The sequence below is a fragment of the Pezoporus occidentalis genome, unplaced genomic scaffold, assembly GCF_034315485.1.
Source record: "Pezoporus occidentalis ecotype Australia unplaced genomic scaffold, CSIRO_AGI_Poc_V1 ctg54, whole genome shotgun sequence".
NCBI classification, from domain to species: Eukaryota; Metazoa; Chordata; class Aves; order Psittaciformes; family Psittacidae; genus Pezoporus; species Pezoporus occidentalis.
The window spans coordinates 4,567,961-4,584,542 of NW_026915877.1; the positions used below are offsets into that span (position 1 = coordinate 4,567,961).

At 43.6% G+C, this 16,582-nt stretch overlaps 1 protein-coding gene across 6 annotated transcripts in view; it reads left to right on the forward strand.

Moving 5' to 3' along the window:
- GALNT13 (polypeptide N-acetylgalactosaminyltransferase 13) overlaps positions 1–16,582 on the forward strand; it is a 152,447-nt gene that overhangs the window by 84,152 nt on the left and 51,713 nt on the right. For all 6 annotated transcript variants that reach the window (XM_062637803.1, XM_062637807.1, XM_062637809.1 and 3 more), the window contains exons 6-8: positions 85–292; positions 741–911; positions 14,011–14,128. In XM_062637803.1, the coding sequence (XP_062493787.1) occupies positions 85–292; positions 741–911; positions 14,011–14,128 (497 nt within the window). The remainder of the gene's footprint in view (positions 1–84; positions 293–740; positions 912–14,010; positions 14,129–16,582) is intronic.

Below are 16,582 nucleotides of genomic sequence, written 5' to 3' on the forward strand. Positions count from 1 at the left end.
TTCTTTCTTTCTTTCTTTGGTTTTGGTGGGTTTTTGTTTTTGTTGGTTTTGTTTTGGTTTTTTTTTTCCGCTTATCTCTGGCAGAGTTTCTGAAAGCCTCATTAGAGAATTACGTGAAAAATCTGGAAGTCTCCATAAAAATCATTCGGATGGAGCAGAGGTCAGGACTGATCCGTGCGCGGCTCCGTGGTGCGGCAGCCTCTAAAGGGCAGGTGATAACATTCCTGGACGCACATTGTGAGTGCACCCTGGGCTGGCTCGAGCCACTGCTGGCCAGGATAAAGGAAGACAGGTAAGGGCAGCTCTCCCCCTCCAGGTGCAGGGATCTGCCTCCTGTCTCCAGCCAGTCCTTGGTTCCTCTGTTCTAAAAAATAGAAATGAAACAAATCATTGATCTGAAAATAAAGATTAATTCTTTTATTCTTTTTTAATTTATAAGACAGGTAGAAGGTTTTCTGTGTCAAAATCTAGTTTCTAAATAGATAGGTGAAAAACTTTCTATTCTTACAGCAGGATTTATGTTGCTGACAGTAAGAATAATAATGCCAGTAATGACAGCAACCTGCGCCATTTACTTTCACAAGGTCTGCATGTCCCCCATCCTGACGGCCAACTTTCTCCATTCTTTTTACCAGGCATAACTTTTTGTCTGTGTGACTGTCAATACTCTGAATTTTTTACTCTTTCTTACTACCATGAAAACCTGTTTTGTTTAAAAAAGCCCAATTTTTTCCTTACAGGAAAACTGTTGTCTGCCCAATCATCGATGTGATCAGTGATGACACTTTTGAATACATGGCTGGATCTGATATGACTTACGGAGGGTTTAACTGGAAACTGAACTTTCGCTGGTATCCAGTTCCGCAAAGGGAGATGGACAGGAGGAAAGGAGACAGGACCTTGCCTGTAAGGTGAGTGAATCAAAGAGAACTAAGCTACTTAACTCTACTGTGTACTTGTTTATGTAGATGATAATGCTATATATCTCAGGTTTTGCTGCAGTATCAGAGAACATGTGTCAGAGAATGGCACACTGTTCAGGGTAGTGAAGACCAAAATCTGACCTGTCCTTAATGCTGCAGTGTAGGTATCAGAGCTGAGAAAAGTCCTTTATATCTTTTTTCACCATACAGTAATTGAAAATATTGCCTGATTTTTAAGTTCCTTCCCTGTTTTCTGCAAATAGCCTGTCGACCTTGTGTTTACAGATGTTACTGTCTTTTCATAATTTAAAGCAAATACCAGAACATATTTCTGAAATTTAAATTGTTGAACACTGAATCCAAGTATTCGGTTATGATGATTTGCACTTAAAATGTATGCTTTTATTGCCTAGAAAATTGATGACTATGCACACTGAGTCAAAAATGATCTAAGAGTATGTCCTGAATTCCTGTGATCATTCCTGACCTCTTTCATTTAATTGCTTAAACCACAGACTGTAACAAAACCTCTATAAAAACTTTAAATGAAGCTGAAACAGAGCAAATTGAATAAATTACTTGCAGTGGGTTATTTGCTAAGCTCTAATAGCTTCTGTGGTCTTCATGAAAAGTGTTTTTTTTTAAATAAAATGTATGTAATGGCTTCAATTCTGAGTGAGAGACATGAGGAAGTGGACAAAATTCCAGTCCTGCATACCCCCAGTTGTGCACAGCAGGCAGATAAAAGGGAGATCTCAGGGAGCAACAGTCACAGCGCAGGTTTGTGACACACTTCCAGGTAAGGCAGTGGGTTGGTCAAGAAAAGCCTTTCAGAATTGCTTATGCCAGAAAATGGGCAAAATCTTTCATTGCTTGTCCTTCAAAGCCTGGAGTCACAGAATCGTGGAATCACAGAATAGTTTGGGTTGGAAGGGACCTGAAAGGTCACTTAGTTCCAACCCCCATGCCACAGGCAGGGACACCTTCCAGTATACCAGGTTGCTCCAAGCCCCATCCAACCTGGCCTTAAACACTGCCAGGGAAGGGGCAGCCACAGCTTCTCTGGGCAACCTGTGCCAGTGCCACACCAGCCTCACAGGGAAGAAGTTTTTCTAATATCTAATCTGAATCCACCGTCAGTCAGTTTAAAGCCATTCCCCCTGTCCTGTTCCTACAGGCCCTTTTAAAAAGTCTGTGGAAAGGACCAAATTTTTTAGATTTTATTTTTAGGCAGTGATCTTGGGAAACATGAGCAGGGTCCCAAGGAACAGACCCTGTTGTTAGCAGAGGGGTGATGAAGCTATTTTTGAGTTGAGGGAACTGTTTTTCTCATGATCTAGAATGTTACCACTCAGCTGTGGAGTCTGCCAGCAGCTATTTCATTAGAGCTCAGGTGTGTGTTAAAATTGGTAGAGTTAATTACCCTAACGAGCTGCAGAGCCTCATGCAGTGCTCCCACCATGCCACTCGCTGGGCTGTTTATCCTGTCTTTCCTGTGAAAAAATCACAGACATAGGGAGTTCTCAAAGAAATGCAAATCCCACCTCTTACTCTCCTATCTTGAAATGGAATAGTACTTGAAGTTAATCCAGAATCAGATGTGTGACTGACTCCTAAAATTATTGAAACAAAAAACAGCACTTTTTTTTTTCCCCCTCAATTTTTTTTTTTTGTCCCTCCAGGAGCTTTCAGCTGGTGATCACCTGGGCTTCTGGGGATTCTCCTGGTGAGATGGCTGTTAGTGAGCAGGGTCTGGGTGAAGAAGACAGAGGTTAATGCCAAGTGCTGTGTGCCCCAGAAATATCTCTTAGACAAGTGTTTTAGAGTGAAGAGCTGAGCTCTGGTGTGTAATTGTGCTGGCTTCAGACAAAAGTGTCAGCTCTTCGACATAGAGATGCTCTCTCTGACCACATAGTAAAGGCATTTCAGCGTCTTCAGTGTCAGGATAAGGTGCTCCCTGTTTCATTTTCCCTTTTACCCAATGGAAAGAGAATCAGCAAAGCAAGTGATCCATGGAGCTGCTCGGGGATAACAGCCTTCCTGTAGGAAACAACATTTAATAAGTCATAAGCTGTGTTCAGCACCAGCTGGTATTTCCAAATGCTTATCAAGCGCAGACCAGGAGGCTGCTGCACTACATCAGTCCTGAGGTGTCACAAATTCTGCAAGTGTATTTCAGCTGAGAATGGTTTTGGCAGCTGTTGCCACCTGAACATTCAAAAAATGGGGTAATAAAAATAAACAAAACCCTAACCCATACCAAAAATTTAGAAACAAATTGGCAAGTTCATTTTTTTATTCCATGTTGCTTTCCCCATTCTTAAACATTACTACAGTTTCATGTGGGTTGAATGTGTCTTTATTCATATTTTTTCTTTGTAGTCATCAATGGAATAGGCATGGAATACAGACATCATTGGGTTACCTGTCTTTGTGCATGCAATATAACAGCTGGCCTCAAATTCTTTTTTCTAAAATTTCTAATTTTTTTTTTCTAAAAGCCTTCTAAATTCTGCTTTTTGTTGTATTAAAAATCCATATAATTGACAAAAGCTTTACTCAAAATATTTCTCTTCCATAACAACACTGATAAGTTCACAGAATCCTAAGTATTGGAAGGGACCTCAAAAGATCATCTAGTCCAACCCTCCTGAAGAGCAGGGTAACCTAGAGTACATCACACAGGAACTGGTCCAGGCGGGCTGTGAATATCTCCAACATAGGAGACTCCACAACCCCCCTGGGCAACCTGTTCCAGTGATCTGTCACTCTCACAGTAAAGAAATTTTTCCTGATGTTCACATGGAACCTCCTATGCTCCAGTTTACACCCATTGCCCCTTGCCCTATCACTGGACATCACTGAAAAAAACCTAGCTCCATCATCCTGACACTCACCCTTTACACATTTGTAAACATTGACGAGGTCACCCCTCAGTCTCCTCTTCTCCAAGCTAAAGAGTCCCAGCTCCCTCAGCCTCTCCTCATAAGAGAGATGTTCCATTCCCTTAATCATCCTTGTAGCTCTGCGCTGGACTCTTTCAAGCAATTCCCTGTCCTTCTTGAGCTGTGGGGCCCAGAACTGGACACAATATTCCAGATGCGGCCTCACCAAGGCAGAGTAGAGGGGGAGGAGAACCTCTCTTGACCTACTAACCACACCCTTTCTAATGCACCCTAGGATGCCATTGGCCTTCTTGGCCACAAGGGCACATTGCTGGCTCATGGTCATCCTCCTATCCACCAGGACCCCCAGGTCCCTTTCCCCTTCACCACTGTCCAGCAGGTCAGCCCCCAACCTGTACTGGTACATGGGGTTGTTCTTCCCCAGACCAAGACTCTACACTTGCCCTTGTTGAATTTCATCAAGTTCCTCTCCGCCCAACTCTCCAGCCTGTCCAGGTCTCGCTGAATGGCAACACAGCCCTCTGGTGTGTCAGCCACTCCTCCCAGTTTAGTATCATCAGCAAACTTGCTGAGGGTACATTCAGTTCCCTCATCCAGGTCGTTGATGCAAATATTAAACAGCACTGGTCCCAGCACCGACCCCTGAGGGACTCCACTAGTCACAGACCTCCAGCTAGATTCTGCCCCATTGACCACAACTCTCTGCCTTCTTCCTTCCAACTAGTTCTTGATCCACTTCACTACCTGATCATCGAGCCCACACTTCCTTAACTTATCTATGAGTATGCTGTGGGAGACAGTATCAAATGCCTTACTGAAATCAAGAAAAAACACATCTACCGCTCTACCATCATCCATCCACCTAGTTACTTGCTCATAGAAGGCTATAAGGTTGGTCAAACATGACCTCCCCTTGGTAAAGCCATGTTGGCTGCTCTTAATGACTCCCTCATCCTTGATATGCCTAGAGACGGTGTCAAGAATAAGTTGTTCCATCACCTTTCCAGGGATGGAGGTAAGGCTGACCGGTCTATAATTACCCGGGTCCTCCTTCTTGCCCTTCTTATAGACTGGTGTGACATTTGCCATCCTCCAATTCTCAGGCACCTCACCTGTTTCCCACAGCTTACCAAAGATGATGGAGAGTGGCTCAGCAATGACCTCCGCCAGCTCCCTCAGCACCCGCGGGTGTATTCCATCCGGACCCATCGATTTATAGATGTCCAGATTACTTAACTGATCCCTAACCCAATCCTCACCTACCAAAGCAAACTCCTCCTTTATCCTGACTCCTTCCGGGGCTATAGGAATCAGGGTCCCCCGAGGAGAGTCTGCAGGAGTAAAGACAGAGGCAAAGAAGGCATTCAACACCTCTGCCTTCTTTATATCCTCTGTCTCCAGGGCACCCACCTCATTCAGCTGTGGGCCTGTACTGCTTCTTGTGTTAGTTTTATTCGCTATGTATTTGAAGAAGCCCTTTCTATTGTCCTTGACCCGACTTGCCAGATTAAGTTCCAAGGAGGCCTTAGCTGTCCTAATTGCTTCCCTACATCCTCTAACAGCTGTCCTATATTCCTCCCAAGTGGCCAGCCCCTCCTTCCATAATCCATAGATTCTCTTTTTCCGTATGAGTTTGCCCAGCAGTTCCTTCTTTAACCATGCTGGTCTCCTGGCTCCCCTACTTGACTTCCTACTCACTGGGACACTCTGATCCTGAGCTTTGAAGAAGTGGTCCTTGAATGCTGACCAACTATCTTGAGCCCCTTTACCACCTAGCACCCTTTGCCATGATACTTCTCTTAGCAATTGATTGAAGAGGCCAAAGTTTGCCCTTCGGAAATCCAGAAATGTGGCCTTGCTAGGTATTCTATTCCTCCCACACAAGATCCTAAACTCCACCATCTCATGGTCACTGCAGCCCACTGCCATTGACCATCAGTACTTCAACCAGACCCTCCTTGTTGGTGAGTACCAGATCCAGCAGCGCTCCTCTCCTAGTTGTCCACCATTTGCGTTAAGAAGTTATCATCAATGCACTGGAGGAACCTCCTAGACTGTGAATGACTGGCTGTGTAAGTCTTCCAGCAAATATCGGGGTAGTTAAAATCCCCCATAAGGACCAAGGCATGTAGTCGTGAGGCTGCTTTCAATTGCCTGTAGAAAGCCTCATCAACTCCTTCGTCCTGATCAGGAGGTCTATAATAGACCCCCACAACTGTGCCACCCGTACCAGCCTGTCCCTTAATTCTCACCCACAGACTTTCCACTTGGTCCTCATCTGCCCCTGGACAGAACTCAATACATTCTAGTCACTCTTTCACATAAAGAGCAACTCCACCACCTCACTTTGCTGATCTGTCTTTCCTAAAAAGGACATAGCCATTCATAACCACATTCCAGTCATGTGAGCTGTCCCACCATGTCTCTGTAATTGCCACCAAGTCATAACCTTTAGACCGCACACAGACTTCTAACTCCTCCTGTTTATTCCCCATGCTGCATGCATTGGTGTACAGGCATTTCAGGGAGCGAGCAGAGCACGCTAGTGGCAAGGTTCCTACCTTTGCTTTTTAGATTTAAAATCATAATGCATGCATTTTCAAACTATGAATTATTTTATATACAGTTTATTATTTATGTATATAATTTGTGCTATGGTATAAGCATTTTTGTGGAAAAGGTCAGGATATCTAACTGGTAAGAGCTTGCTAGTCAATAAGCAGAGTCCAGGTAGTGCATAGCTGTGACCAGTAACCTCAGTGAAGTTGAAGGTCAAAGGGACTGTATGCTGGGAATAGGGTGCCTGATTCTTTCTAGTTCGTAGACATGAAACATTGCTTGCATGTTTACCCAGGGAACAGGAACTACTAAATTCCTGAGTTATTTGACTCAAATATCTGCCTTTCTTGGAATCTCTACATTTAGTGGGAAAAGGTTAATTAATTCAATGACTGATACGGAAACTCCACAGCTAATTGTCATGCAGTACAGCTGTGAAGGAGCTTTCTTCTTGACTTCCGTTAGAAAAGTTAGATTGTCATATTGTTAGCAAACAGAATAGCAGGGACTCGTGGGTGCCTTGCACACTAATGAATGATGCCTTGCCCCAGCCAGATTAGGTTCTTATCCAAGATCCATACATGTGTGCTATTCCTGCTCTTCATACACTAGTCCTTGCCACTTTTGCTCCTTTCCCTGTTCTGTTTCTTAAACCCTAGTCTAAGATCCCTTCTCTTCTTTCTTTCTAGTTCTCTTATCTGGCTTGCTCTCAGGTCAGCTAACACCCTGGTAGCATAACCTTTCCCAGAATATTCTAAAATGGTGACTATTAACTGAGGTTTTGTGAAGGCAGTGAAAGCATTTCTGGGTTGCAAGCACTCCCTATTTAAAGGCAGTAGAGAAGGGTGGGCAGTGCTCATGGTGGGAGCTCTTCTGGGCACTGCGTCATGCTGTCTCCCCCCTGACCCCCTCTCAGTGCTCCACATCTTGGGGCAGGAGATGGTAGAAGTCTGTGGCATTTCTTGGGGGCTTTTAAAAGGGTACTCACAATTTTTTTACATGTACATGATCAAAAGCAGAAGTAACGTCAGGGAGCTTTCAGTGCATGAGGTGTCTTCACTAGGACTGACACTGTAAATTGACAACAGGGAGAGGACATTTAGAAGAAAACCCTGAAGAAAAGGTTGTTCCTGAAGACAGAGGTGTTCAAGACAAATGCTTCATTCTTTGAGGTTTGTTAGAATCAGTGGAAGTGTTTGTTTTTTTTTCAGGTGTATTTGCAGAATCAGAGAGGAACCGTGGCTTTGAGAGCCATGGGAATTACAGGGGCTTCCAGGTGTTGCTGTAGAGGGAAATTTCCTACTCTGAGGGTACAACAAGCCCCAATGAGTCATGTCCATGGGTATAGTTGTATTTCCTTTTGTTTCAGTAGTCAAGACTATTCATTGATGTTTGGATGCACCTCGGGATTTTATTGCTTCCATACAGAGTAACTGCTGTGACTTCCACTGCCACTGGAGTCACCTCTAGCTTTGTAAACTTTATAAACAATGAGACCTTGTGAAAATATGCTATTTTTAAGTGCAAAGCCTGTTTCTGTTACCAAAGGCCTCTCTGGGAACAAAACCTGGATGTTTGCCCTGTTGCAGAGGTGCAGCTTAAAGCTAAAGCTTCCTGTGGATGGTGTGGTCGATACAGGTGGATCTGGGAATTACAGAAACAGGTAGCTCTGGGCAGTGCAGTTCCTTCTCAAGTGGGGCCTGGTTCTGTGGTCAGTGTTCATGGTGTCGTGGTTTAAACCCAGTCAGGTAATTCGTTCGCTCACTTCCCCCCCTTTTCTTGCCCTCCCCCGGCTCTCGGAGGGACGGAGAGGAGAATCGAAAAGAATGCAACTCCCACGGGTTGAGATAAGAACAGTTTAGTAACTAAGGTATAACACAAATCACTACTGCTACCACCAATGATAATAATGATAACGGAAATAACAAGGGAAGAGAATACATCATCTCACCACCAGCCGACCGATAACTCACCCCCCCCCAGCCCGACCAAGCACTGACCCATACCTCCTCCAACCCTGCAGTCTCCCAGCCCTTCCGGCTAACTCCCAGTTACATCCTGGGCATGCCATGCTGTGGTATGGAATACCTCTTTGGTCAGTTTGGGTCAGGTGTCCTGTCTCTGCTTCCTCCTGGCTTCCCCTCCTCCCTGGCAGAGCATGAGGCTCACAAAGTCCTTGGCCAAACCAAAACATCGTTGTTATCAGTTCTGTTCCCAAGCTGAAAGTCAAAACACTGCACTGCACCAGCTACCAAGGAGGAGAAACATGACTGCTACTGCTGAACCCAGGACACATGGGTAATGCCAGCTAAAGCCAGGGTCTTGTGAAACCTTTAATTCTTCTTTTTTCCACTTGTACAACATTTGTACTTTGCAGAACATCCTTTGGCTTTAAGTGAACTTATTTCTCCTCTTATGGTTTTGCCTGCGGCAATAGAAAACTTACCTGCACTATAAGATTAGTTTACAAACATCTTGTCTTCTTACATCTACAGTATTAAAAACATAAGGTATTTCTGTGCTGGGCATTTACAGTCTCTGCACAGCACATTTCTCTGGATATTTCCATTATTGTCCTCAGTTTTTTTAAGCTGAAGACACTCCAGGCTAGTATTATAAATACTAAAAAAAATATAAAAATATATATATTTTTCCAGAAAATATTTTCTAAAGTATAAATTATTTACTGAGAGGAAAAATACAAGATAAAATATTCAGAGCATATTGTATTTATCCTCTTATTATTACGGCTGATTAAACTTAGAGTTGATTACACTTAATACTGCATGGATGATGTACAGCAGTATTTGAAACCAGTGTAAAAACCTTATTCTAAGGTATGTAGGTAGCAGTCTTGGTCATTAGTGGTGTCGCTCTTATGACTGCTGGACCCTGTTGAGCAGGTGCCAGGATGGGGAGCTCGGAGGATGCAGGATGAGGTGGTGGTACACACCCTTAGGGAGCTTGCAGGCTGGGGGGTCCTGGCTTGAACATCCCCTTGGAGCTGCTCCACACCAGCCCCTCCTTGTTTTCCCTGCCCAGCACAGCATGCTGGATTGCATTTGGGGAATTGGAGGGATGCAGCACACCTGGGATTACTGCCATGCTTCATGTTCTGCAGCCCCTCTTAGAATAGTCAAAGGTGCAGGTACATGACCAGGAATCCTGCCTGCTGCTAATAATTGTAGAAATGAGAAACAGACATTATCTCCAAAATAAAATTGAAAGTCAGCTTGAATGTTGGTTAATCATAACACATTACTGTAGTTGTTATTATAACTTCACATAGGCAAAATACAGCTAGGAGGCACAAAGCTGAGAAAAAAGCCTGTAGGAACCATTACTCTGTCTAATACTACTATTTCAGCTGTTTTCACAGCGAGAGCTCTGCAGATCTGTTTGTGCAACATTAAATTTACATAACAGAGAAAAGTCCTGCCTGCTGCATTTCAGTTGTCTGAGAATCTGCGGTGTACATTGGTGCATAGTTACTTACGTTTTACAGCATTAAACCCAGCACTTCCAATTTCAGTTAGTGAGTTATTAGGGAAACACTGTTTTTCATGAACAGTTGCTGATGACATTTTGGAAGAATCCGGATCTATGTGTAAAATTCAGTTGCATCCTTCAAAAATTGATTATGCCTGAATCTTTGTGAAAATGGAAAATTTGGTATCATTCAAGCACAGACCGTCTTCCTTCAGGTGAAGAAATGAAAGGATGAGGAAGGAGAGGAGGCAGAGTATCATAGAATCATCATGGAGCCACAGAATGGTTTGGGTTGGAAGCAACATTAAAGCTCATCCAGTCCAACCCCCTGCCATAGGCAGGGACACCTTCCACTAGACCAGGTTGCTCAAAGCCCCGTCCAACCTGGCCTTGAACACAGCCAGGGATGGGGCAGCCACAGCTTCTCTGGGCAACCTGTGCCAGTGCCTCACCACTCTCACAGCGAAGAACTTCTTCCTAGTACCTAATCCAGATCTCCTCTCTGTTGGTTTAAAGCCATACCCTCTTGTCCTATCCTTACTTACCCTTGTAAAAAGTGCCCCTGCAGCTTGCTTCTTGACCCCTTTAGGCACTGGAAGCTGCTTTAAGGTCTCACCCAGAGCCACCTTCTACAGGCTAAACAAGCCCAGTTCTCTCAGCCTGTCTCCATAGGAGATGTACTCCAGCCCTCAGAGCCTCTCTGTGGCCTCCTCTGGACTTGCTCCAGCAGCTCCACATCCTTCTTTTGTTGGGGGCCCAAGAGCTGGACACGCAATGCAGCTGTGGTCTCACCAGAGCAGAGCAGAGGGGGAGAATCCCTTCCTTGACCTGCTTGTCACGATGCTGGTAATCCGGTCTTGGGTGAGGTTTCTTTTGCAGGCAGAGAAGTTGGGATGATTTTGTTAATTTGAAACCAGTGACACTACTCATTTCAGTAAGGTTAGTGGGGACAGGAAATCAGTGCAGGCAGGAGGTGAAGTTAGTGCGTACAGTGCTGGGCACAGGCTCACTCAGAATGTTTGTGAATTCCTGAGAGTCCTAAGGGGACTTGGCCAGTTTTGAGGGAGTGAGTAAACCATGGACTGCCACAGCTTTTGGTATCAGTGTGAATAGTTTTGCATAGGCCTATAGAGTTTCTGGATAATCAATAATAGAAATTTACTTTAAATATAATACTTTTGCATTGATATTCATCTGGCACAAAACCATTTCAATTAAGAAAGATTTCAAGAGTCAGCTCTCTTTTATGTTTCCTGTACAAGGTGGTATTTAACCGTCATGATCCCAAGCAGGTAGAGGGTCACACCACCTGGCCATTCCCATCTGCTCAGTTTGCTCGCATGCTCCCAGCATAGCTTTGGGGACATCCGTATTACTTGTGGCAGAAACCCAGCAAGGCTGAGGGCAGTAAAGTGGCTTTGAAACCTGGGAAGGCTTAGCCCTGTCCAAATAAGAGACAGTTAATTAACTGAGCATTTCCAGTGCTGGGAGCACAAGGAGAAAAATAGAAATGAAGTGTTCGCAAACTCAGGGTCCTGTATTATTTCATTGCTAAGTCATGGTGGTTTTTTTTCTGGGACCAATGATAGCTCTTGCAGAAGAGGAAATAATTGCACAGCTGGCAAATTACCTGGATTTGCTGTGTTCAAGAGTAAGTGAGCACTAATTACTACCACGTTGGGAAAAGCTTTGTGCAGCACAGCACCATCCCCAACCATCCCTGAATGACTGCTCTCTGTGACTAGGGTCTTGGAGGCCTTACAACACCCGCACTAACCCAAGAGTTGAACTCTGTGGTTGTGTGTGCAAATAGGGGAGTACTTGATCTATTTCCTCTTGCATACAGGACATATGAAACCTACCAAAGGAAGATCTGGGAACTGCCCAAGTGATTCAGGCTCTGCCATGGGTGGGAATGCACATGGTGACTCTCTTGTAGCGTTTTCCTGCACTGCACATGAAAAGTTTTGTTCCTGTTTACTTGCTTTCTGGAAAAATTGTAGCAGTTTGTTTTATATCACTGTTTGTATGAGGTTGTCTCCAAATGCAGGAGCTCCTGCAGAAGCTGAGCTTTAGATGGGCAGAAGTGCTGATGCTGGAGATGCTGCACTTGGACAGATTCAGGTGCCTAATCTGACCACGGAATAGCAGATATTCCTAGCAGTCTTTGCAAGCAGTTTACTAAATATCTGAATGAATTAGTTGATTTTTTGATTGAATCTTTGAGATACAGACAGTAGTTACTGTATGTTGATGTGCAGTTGTATGTGTTGAGCTAGCATTATATTATGCATTCTCAAAATTCAGTCTTGCCCACTTTCATAAAATCACAAAATGGTTTGTGTTGGAAGGGACCTTAATGATCACCCAGTTCCAGCCCCCTGCCATGGGCAGGGACATCTTCCTAGACACTAGACCAGGCTGCTCAAAGCTCCCTCCAACCTGGCCTTGAACATCGCCAGGGATGCGGCAGCCACAGCTTCTCTGGGCAACCTGTGCCAGGGCCTCACCACCCTCACAGGGAAGAACTTCTTTCTAATATCTAATCCAAATCTCCCCTCTGTCAGTTTAAAGCCATTCCCCCTTGTCCTCTCCCTACCTACCCTTGTAAAAAGCCCCTCTCCAGCTCTCTTCTTGACCCCTTTAGGCACTGGAAGCTGCTCTAAGATCTCCCTGGAGCCTTCTCATCTCCAGGCTGAACAAGCCCAGCTCTCAGCCTTTCTCTGAGAGGTGGAGAGGTGCTCCAACCTTTGAGGCATCTCTGTGGCCTCCTCTGGAGTTTCTCTAGCAGCTCCATGTCCTTCTTATGTTGGGGGCCCCAGAGCTAGACCCAGAATTGTAGGTGTGGTCTCACAAAGAGTGGAGCAGAGGGGGAGAATCACCTCTCTCGACCTGCTGGCCATGCTGCTGGTGGTGCAGCCCAGGACGTGGTTGGCTTTCTGGGCTGCTAGGTTACACATAGTCAGATCACGATGAGCTTCACATTGACCAATACCCAAATCTTTCTTCTCAGGGATGCTCTCAATCCAGTCCCCACCCAGTTTGTGCTTGGGATTGCCCATACCCATTTGTAGGACCTTGCATTTGAACTTGTTGAACCTGCTGATGTTTTATGCAGTTGTTTTTGCAGCTGGGTTTGAAGTTGAGGACAGAAACATGACTTTTGATCCATATCTAAACTAACATGCCCTGAGGTCCCCACCAGCAAAGACTGTAGGTGTAGGGGTGCTGAGACCTTGGCAAACTCCTTCCCCAAAGTCCATCTGTCGCATGTGGTGGATGTTGTCACCTCACACCCCTCCTGACGTCTGTGGACAGGTGGACAGGACCGTAGCACAGCTCTTGTGGCAATGGCTGCAGGGACACATTTGGGCTGAAAAGCCTGTGCTTGGGGCAACACATTTAGCTGAGCTAAAGTGCGTGTGGACCATGCATCCCATGAGGTTCGCTGAGCTGTGTTTTTTTGGGTACGCATTAGTTATGAATTGGTACAGCATCTCAGAATGATGTTCCTGTGAACTGGAGTCAGCAGTTTTGATTTCCTGTAGACATCAAATGCTGAAAAAAATAGAGCAGGTATTTATGGGGAAAGAGGACATCTTTACACAAAGAGAAGTTGTACTCTGACTGGATTTGCCTGTTGTAAGGATTTATAATCCTGTTAAGGGAGATTATGCCTGGTAATTTTATGCACATTTAGTTACTCTCTGTGGCAAACCTGAGGCATTAAACTCTCTTCACTAAGCATTTCAGATTGGATTTAAACTGCTGTTCTGGATGCAGAAGGCCAAAATTCCATCCACTTTACCATTACAATGCTCCTGAAATAATCTATGGAATTGTGATTTTGTGGGTAGGAAGCAATCCTGCAGGTCTCACCCAGGCAGCGCTCTCATCAGCTTTGGGGGAGCTCTGCTTGAAAGTCAAGCACACGGAGTATACAGTCAAAACCATACTATTATTGTTAGTAGTTTATATTTAAGTTGCTGTGCATAGAATATATTTATAGTGAAAATGTCTGAGGTAGTGAAATGTACTGTAGTGTCACTAAATAAATTCCACAGTGTCTTTCAAAAGGTATTTTTTCTTTTCTTTTCTTTTTCCCTTTTTTCTTTCTGTTTGTTTTCAACTAGGACCCCTACTATGGCTGGTGGCCTATTTTCTATTGACAGAAACTACTTTGAAGAGATAGGAACTTACGATGCAGGAATGGATATCTGGGGTGGCGAGAATCTTGAAATGTCTTTTAGGGTAATTGCCGTTTTCCTTCATTTTCTGTCAACAAACACAGTTGTGCTGTAACGGTTCCTATGGCGCGGACAGGGCACTTCTGCTTTAGCTGTCTTGCAAGTCATGGGTTAATTTAAATTCTCAAGATGTTCGGGAATGCCTCATTATGGTGTTTCGGTCCTTTTTGCTGCATGAAACGTTACTGTTTAAATATTTCTACAGTTTCAAAATAATACATGTTTTAGTAATACTTTTGTTTATAAAAGAAATGAGGCTTTCTGTGAGCAAATACTAAATAACATAACAAGATAGAAATCTGTTTTAGTGTAAAAACGTCAAATATATGTTTTAATAGAAGTTTTTGAAAGTGTATGTTGTCATGAACTTGCAAGTTCTGGCTGGGAATTTTATTCTGTGTGAGAGCTGAGCTCACAGAGAGGTGTCACATTCTGCAGAAAAGTGACTGTTTCTGCTGGTGATAGGTATGTTGTCCATGACAAGAATAAAATCTCTTTGAGTGAAATGCATTTAGTAATTGTCCTTTAGACAGGAAGCAGGTGGAGCAGGTATTTTTAGAGACGATCAACTGGGAATATGAAAACATTTTCAGGCTATTTTCTATAAACCATAATATTTTCCTTTCCAGTAAAAGAGAAGGGTAGAGTTACTTCTGAGCATTAACATTATAAATCAGCAGATTTCAACTTTTTTTTTGATGTATAGACCCCTAAAAATTTTCCTTGGATGTATATAGGAGTTTATTTTTAAATTCAGCCTGTTAGTAGGCTTGTTTTTCATGCCTACAGAAGTGATCCCTGGAGCAGAGGGTAACTAGTGCTGCTTTAAAATGTTGAATATATGCCTTTCTTAGGCTAAATCTTCATATTACTACTGCTTGTTTTTCACCAAATATTAAGAGTATGTGATTTCTGTAAAGTTAATTTTACCTGTTTCATTGAAACTTTGAGAATTGCTGATGCACATTAAATCCTGACAGAGAGAACTTTGAAGGAGTGCGTTATTGTTGGCATTAGTTATCACTTACAGAAAACCTTTTGGAGCACCTATTTGGGGTCATTACTGTGGAAAGGTCCCATTCAGTGTAGTCTGAAATATTTAGCTTTCCTTTTGGAAGAACAACGGGTTTTCATCATAAAAATTATCATCCCTGAAAAACCACCTCTGATGCAGAGGGACAAACAAGGCAATTTTAAGAGTCCGTATTATTGGAGAATACGTGGACTACTTTTGTCAGTGGCTACCTTTCTAACAAAGATACAAATATTGATCATTTTTCTGTCAGGCCTTGTAAGTGCATCAGAATAAAATAATTTACAGTTCCATGGCCCTTTTCTGCTCTCTCGCATAATAGATTCGTTTTGGCGGAAAGCATTTGATCTTCTGCTGAAAGCAGCATGTGAGCATGCATTTGGCTTCCAGCATATGGTGAAGAAATGTCCTAAATAGGATATTCTTAATGCATACTCTTGCTCAAATAATTCTAGTATATTTTAAAAGCCTTTCCTGAGAAGTTTAGCAATTTAATGGTGCTGTTCTGTCTTCATCTTGGGCTGTTCTGCTCTGGCTGTTGACAGCTGCATAAGAAACTCATTGGGGTTCCTGGCACAGGTCAGCCAGCTCCTGGTCAGGATGATTTGGGGTTTGCAGTCAAGCGCTGTGCAGGTTGAGCTGGTACCTCTGCCTTTGGTACAGTTTCTCCTTCCTCAGCATTTATGTAATTTATATTATATATAAAATAGCACTTGGAGGGTCTGTTTGTCTTCTCTCTGTGTGTGTGTGTGTGTTTCTTTTTCCTTTCCTAAATAATCATTGCTTGAGTCCTGTTTCAGTTGGATTTCAATTCTAATCAATGCTTATGTGAGTAAACCAGTGATGGGCTTAACTTACATAAACCTTTATGAGAATACTGTCATGAGATCTTAATTTCAGCTTTAAATTAAAAATCTCAGCCATAAATATGTGCAAAGATGAAAATCAACAATAGCCACGGTCTCTGCAGAAAGCCCTAGTGATAAAAGCAGGGAAGCAGCTCTGCCATTATTCTTATATTATGTGCTAAGACTAAGGGGTAGGGGGAACAAGGAGAGGAAGCCCATGAATTTTGGGGCATCATATTAGGGAAAATTACCTTATGTCTTCAGAAGATTTTGCTACTTAAACTTCAAGAAAAAATGAGCCTGAAACGTGTGCATCAGACTAACAAGGATCATAGAAACACAGAATGGTTTGGGTTGGAAGAGACCTTTAAAGCTCATCCAGTTCCAGCCCCCTGCCACAGGCAGGGACACCTTCCACTAGACCAGGTTGCTCAAAGCCCCATCCAACCTGGCCTTGAGCACTACCAGGGATGGGGCAGCCACAGCTTCTCTGGGCAGCCTGTGCCAGTGCCTCACCACCCTCACAGGGAAGAACTTCTTCCTAATATCTAATCTAAATCTCCCCTCTGTTTAAAGC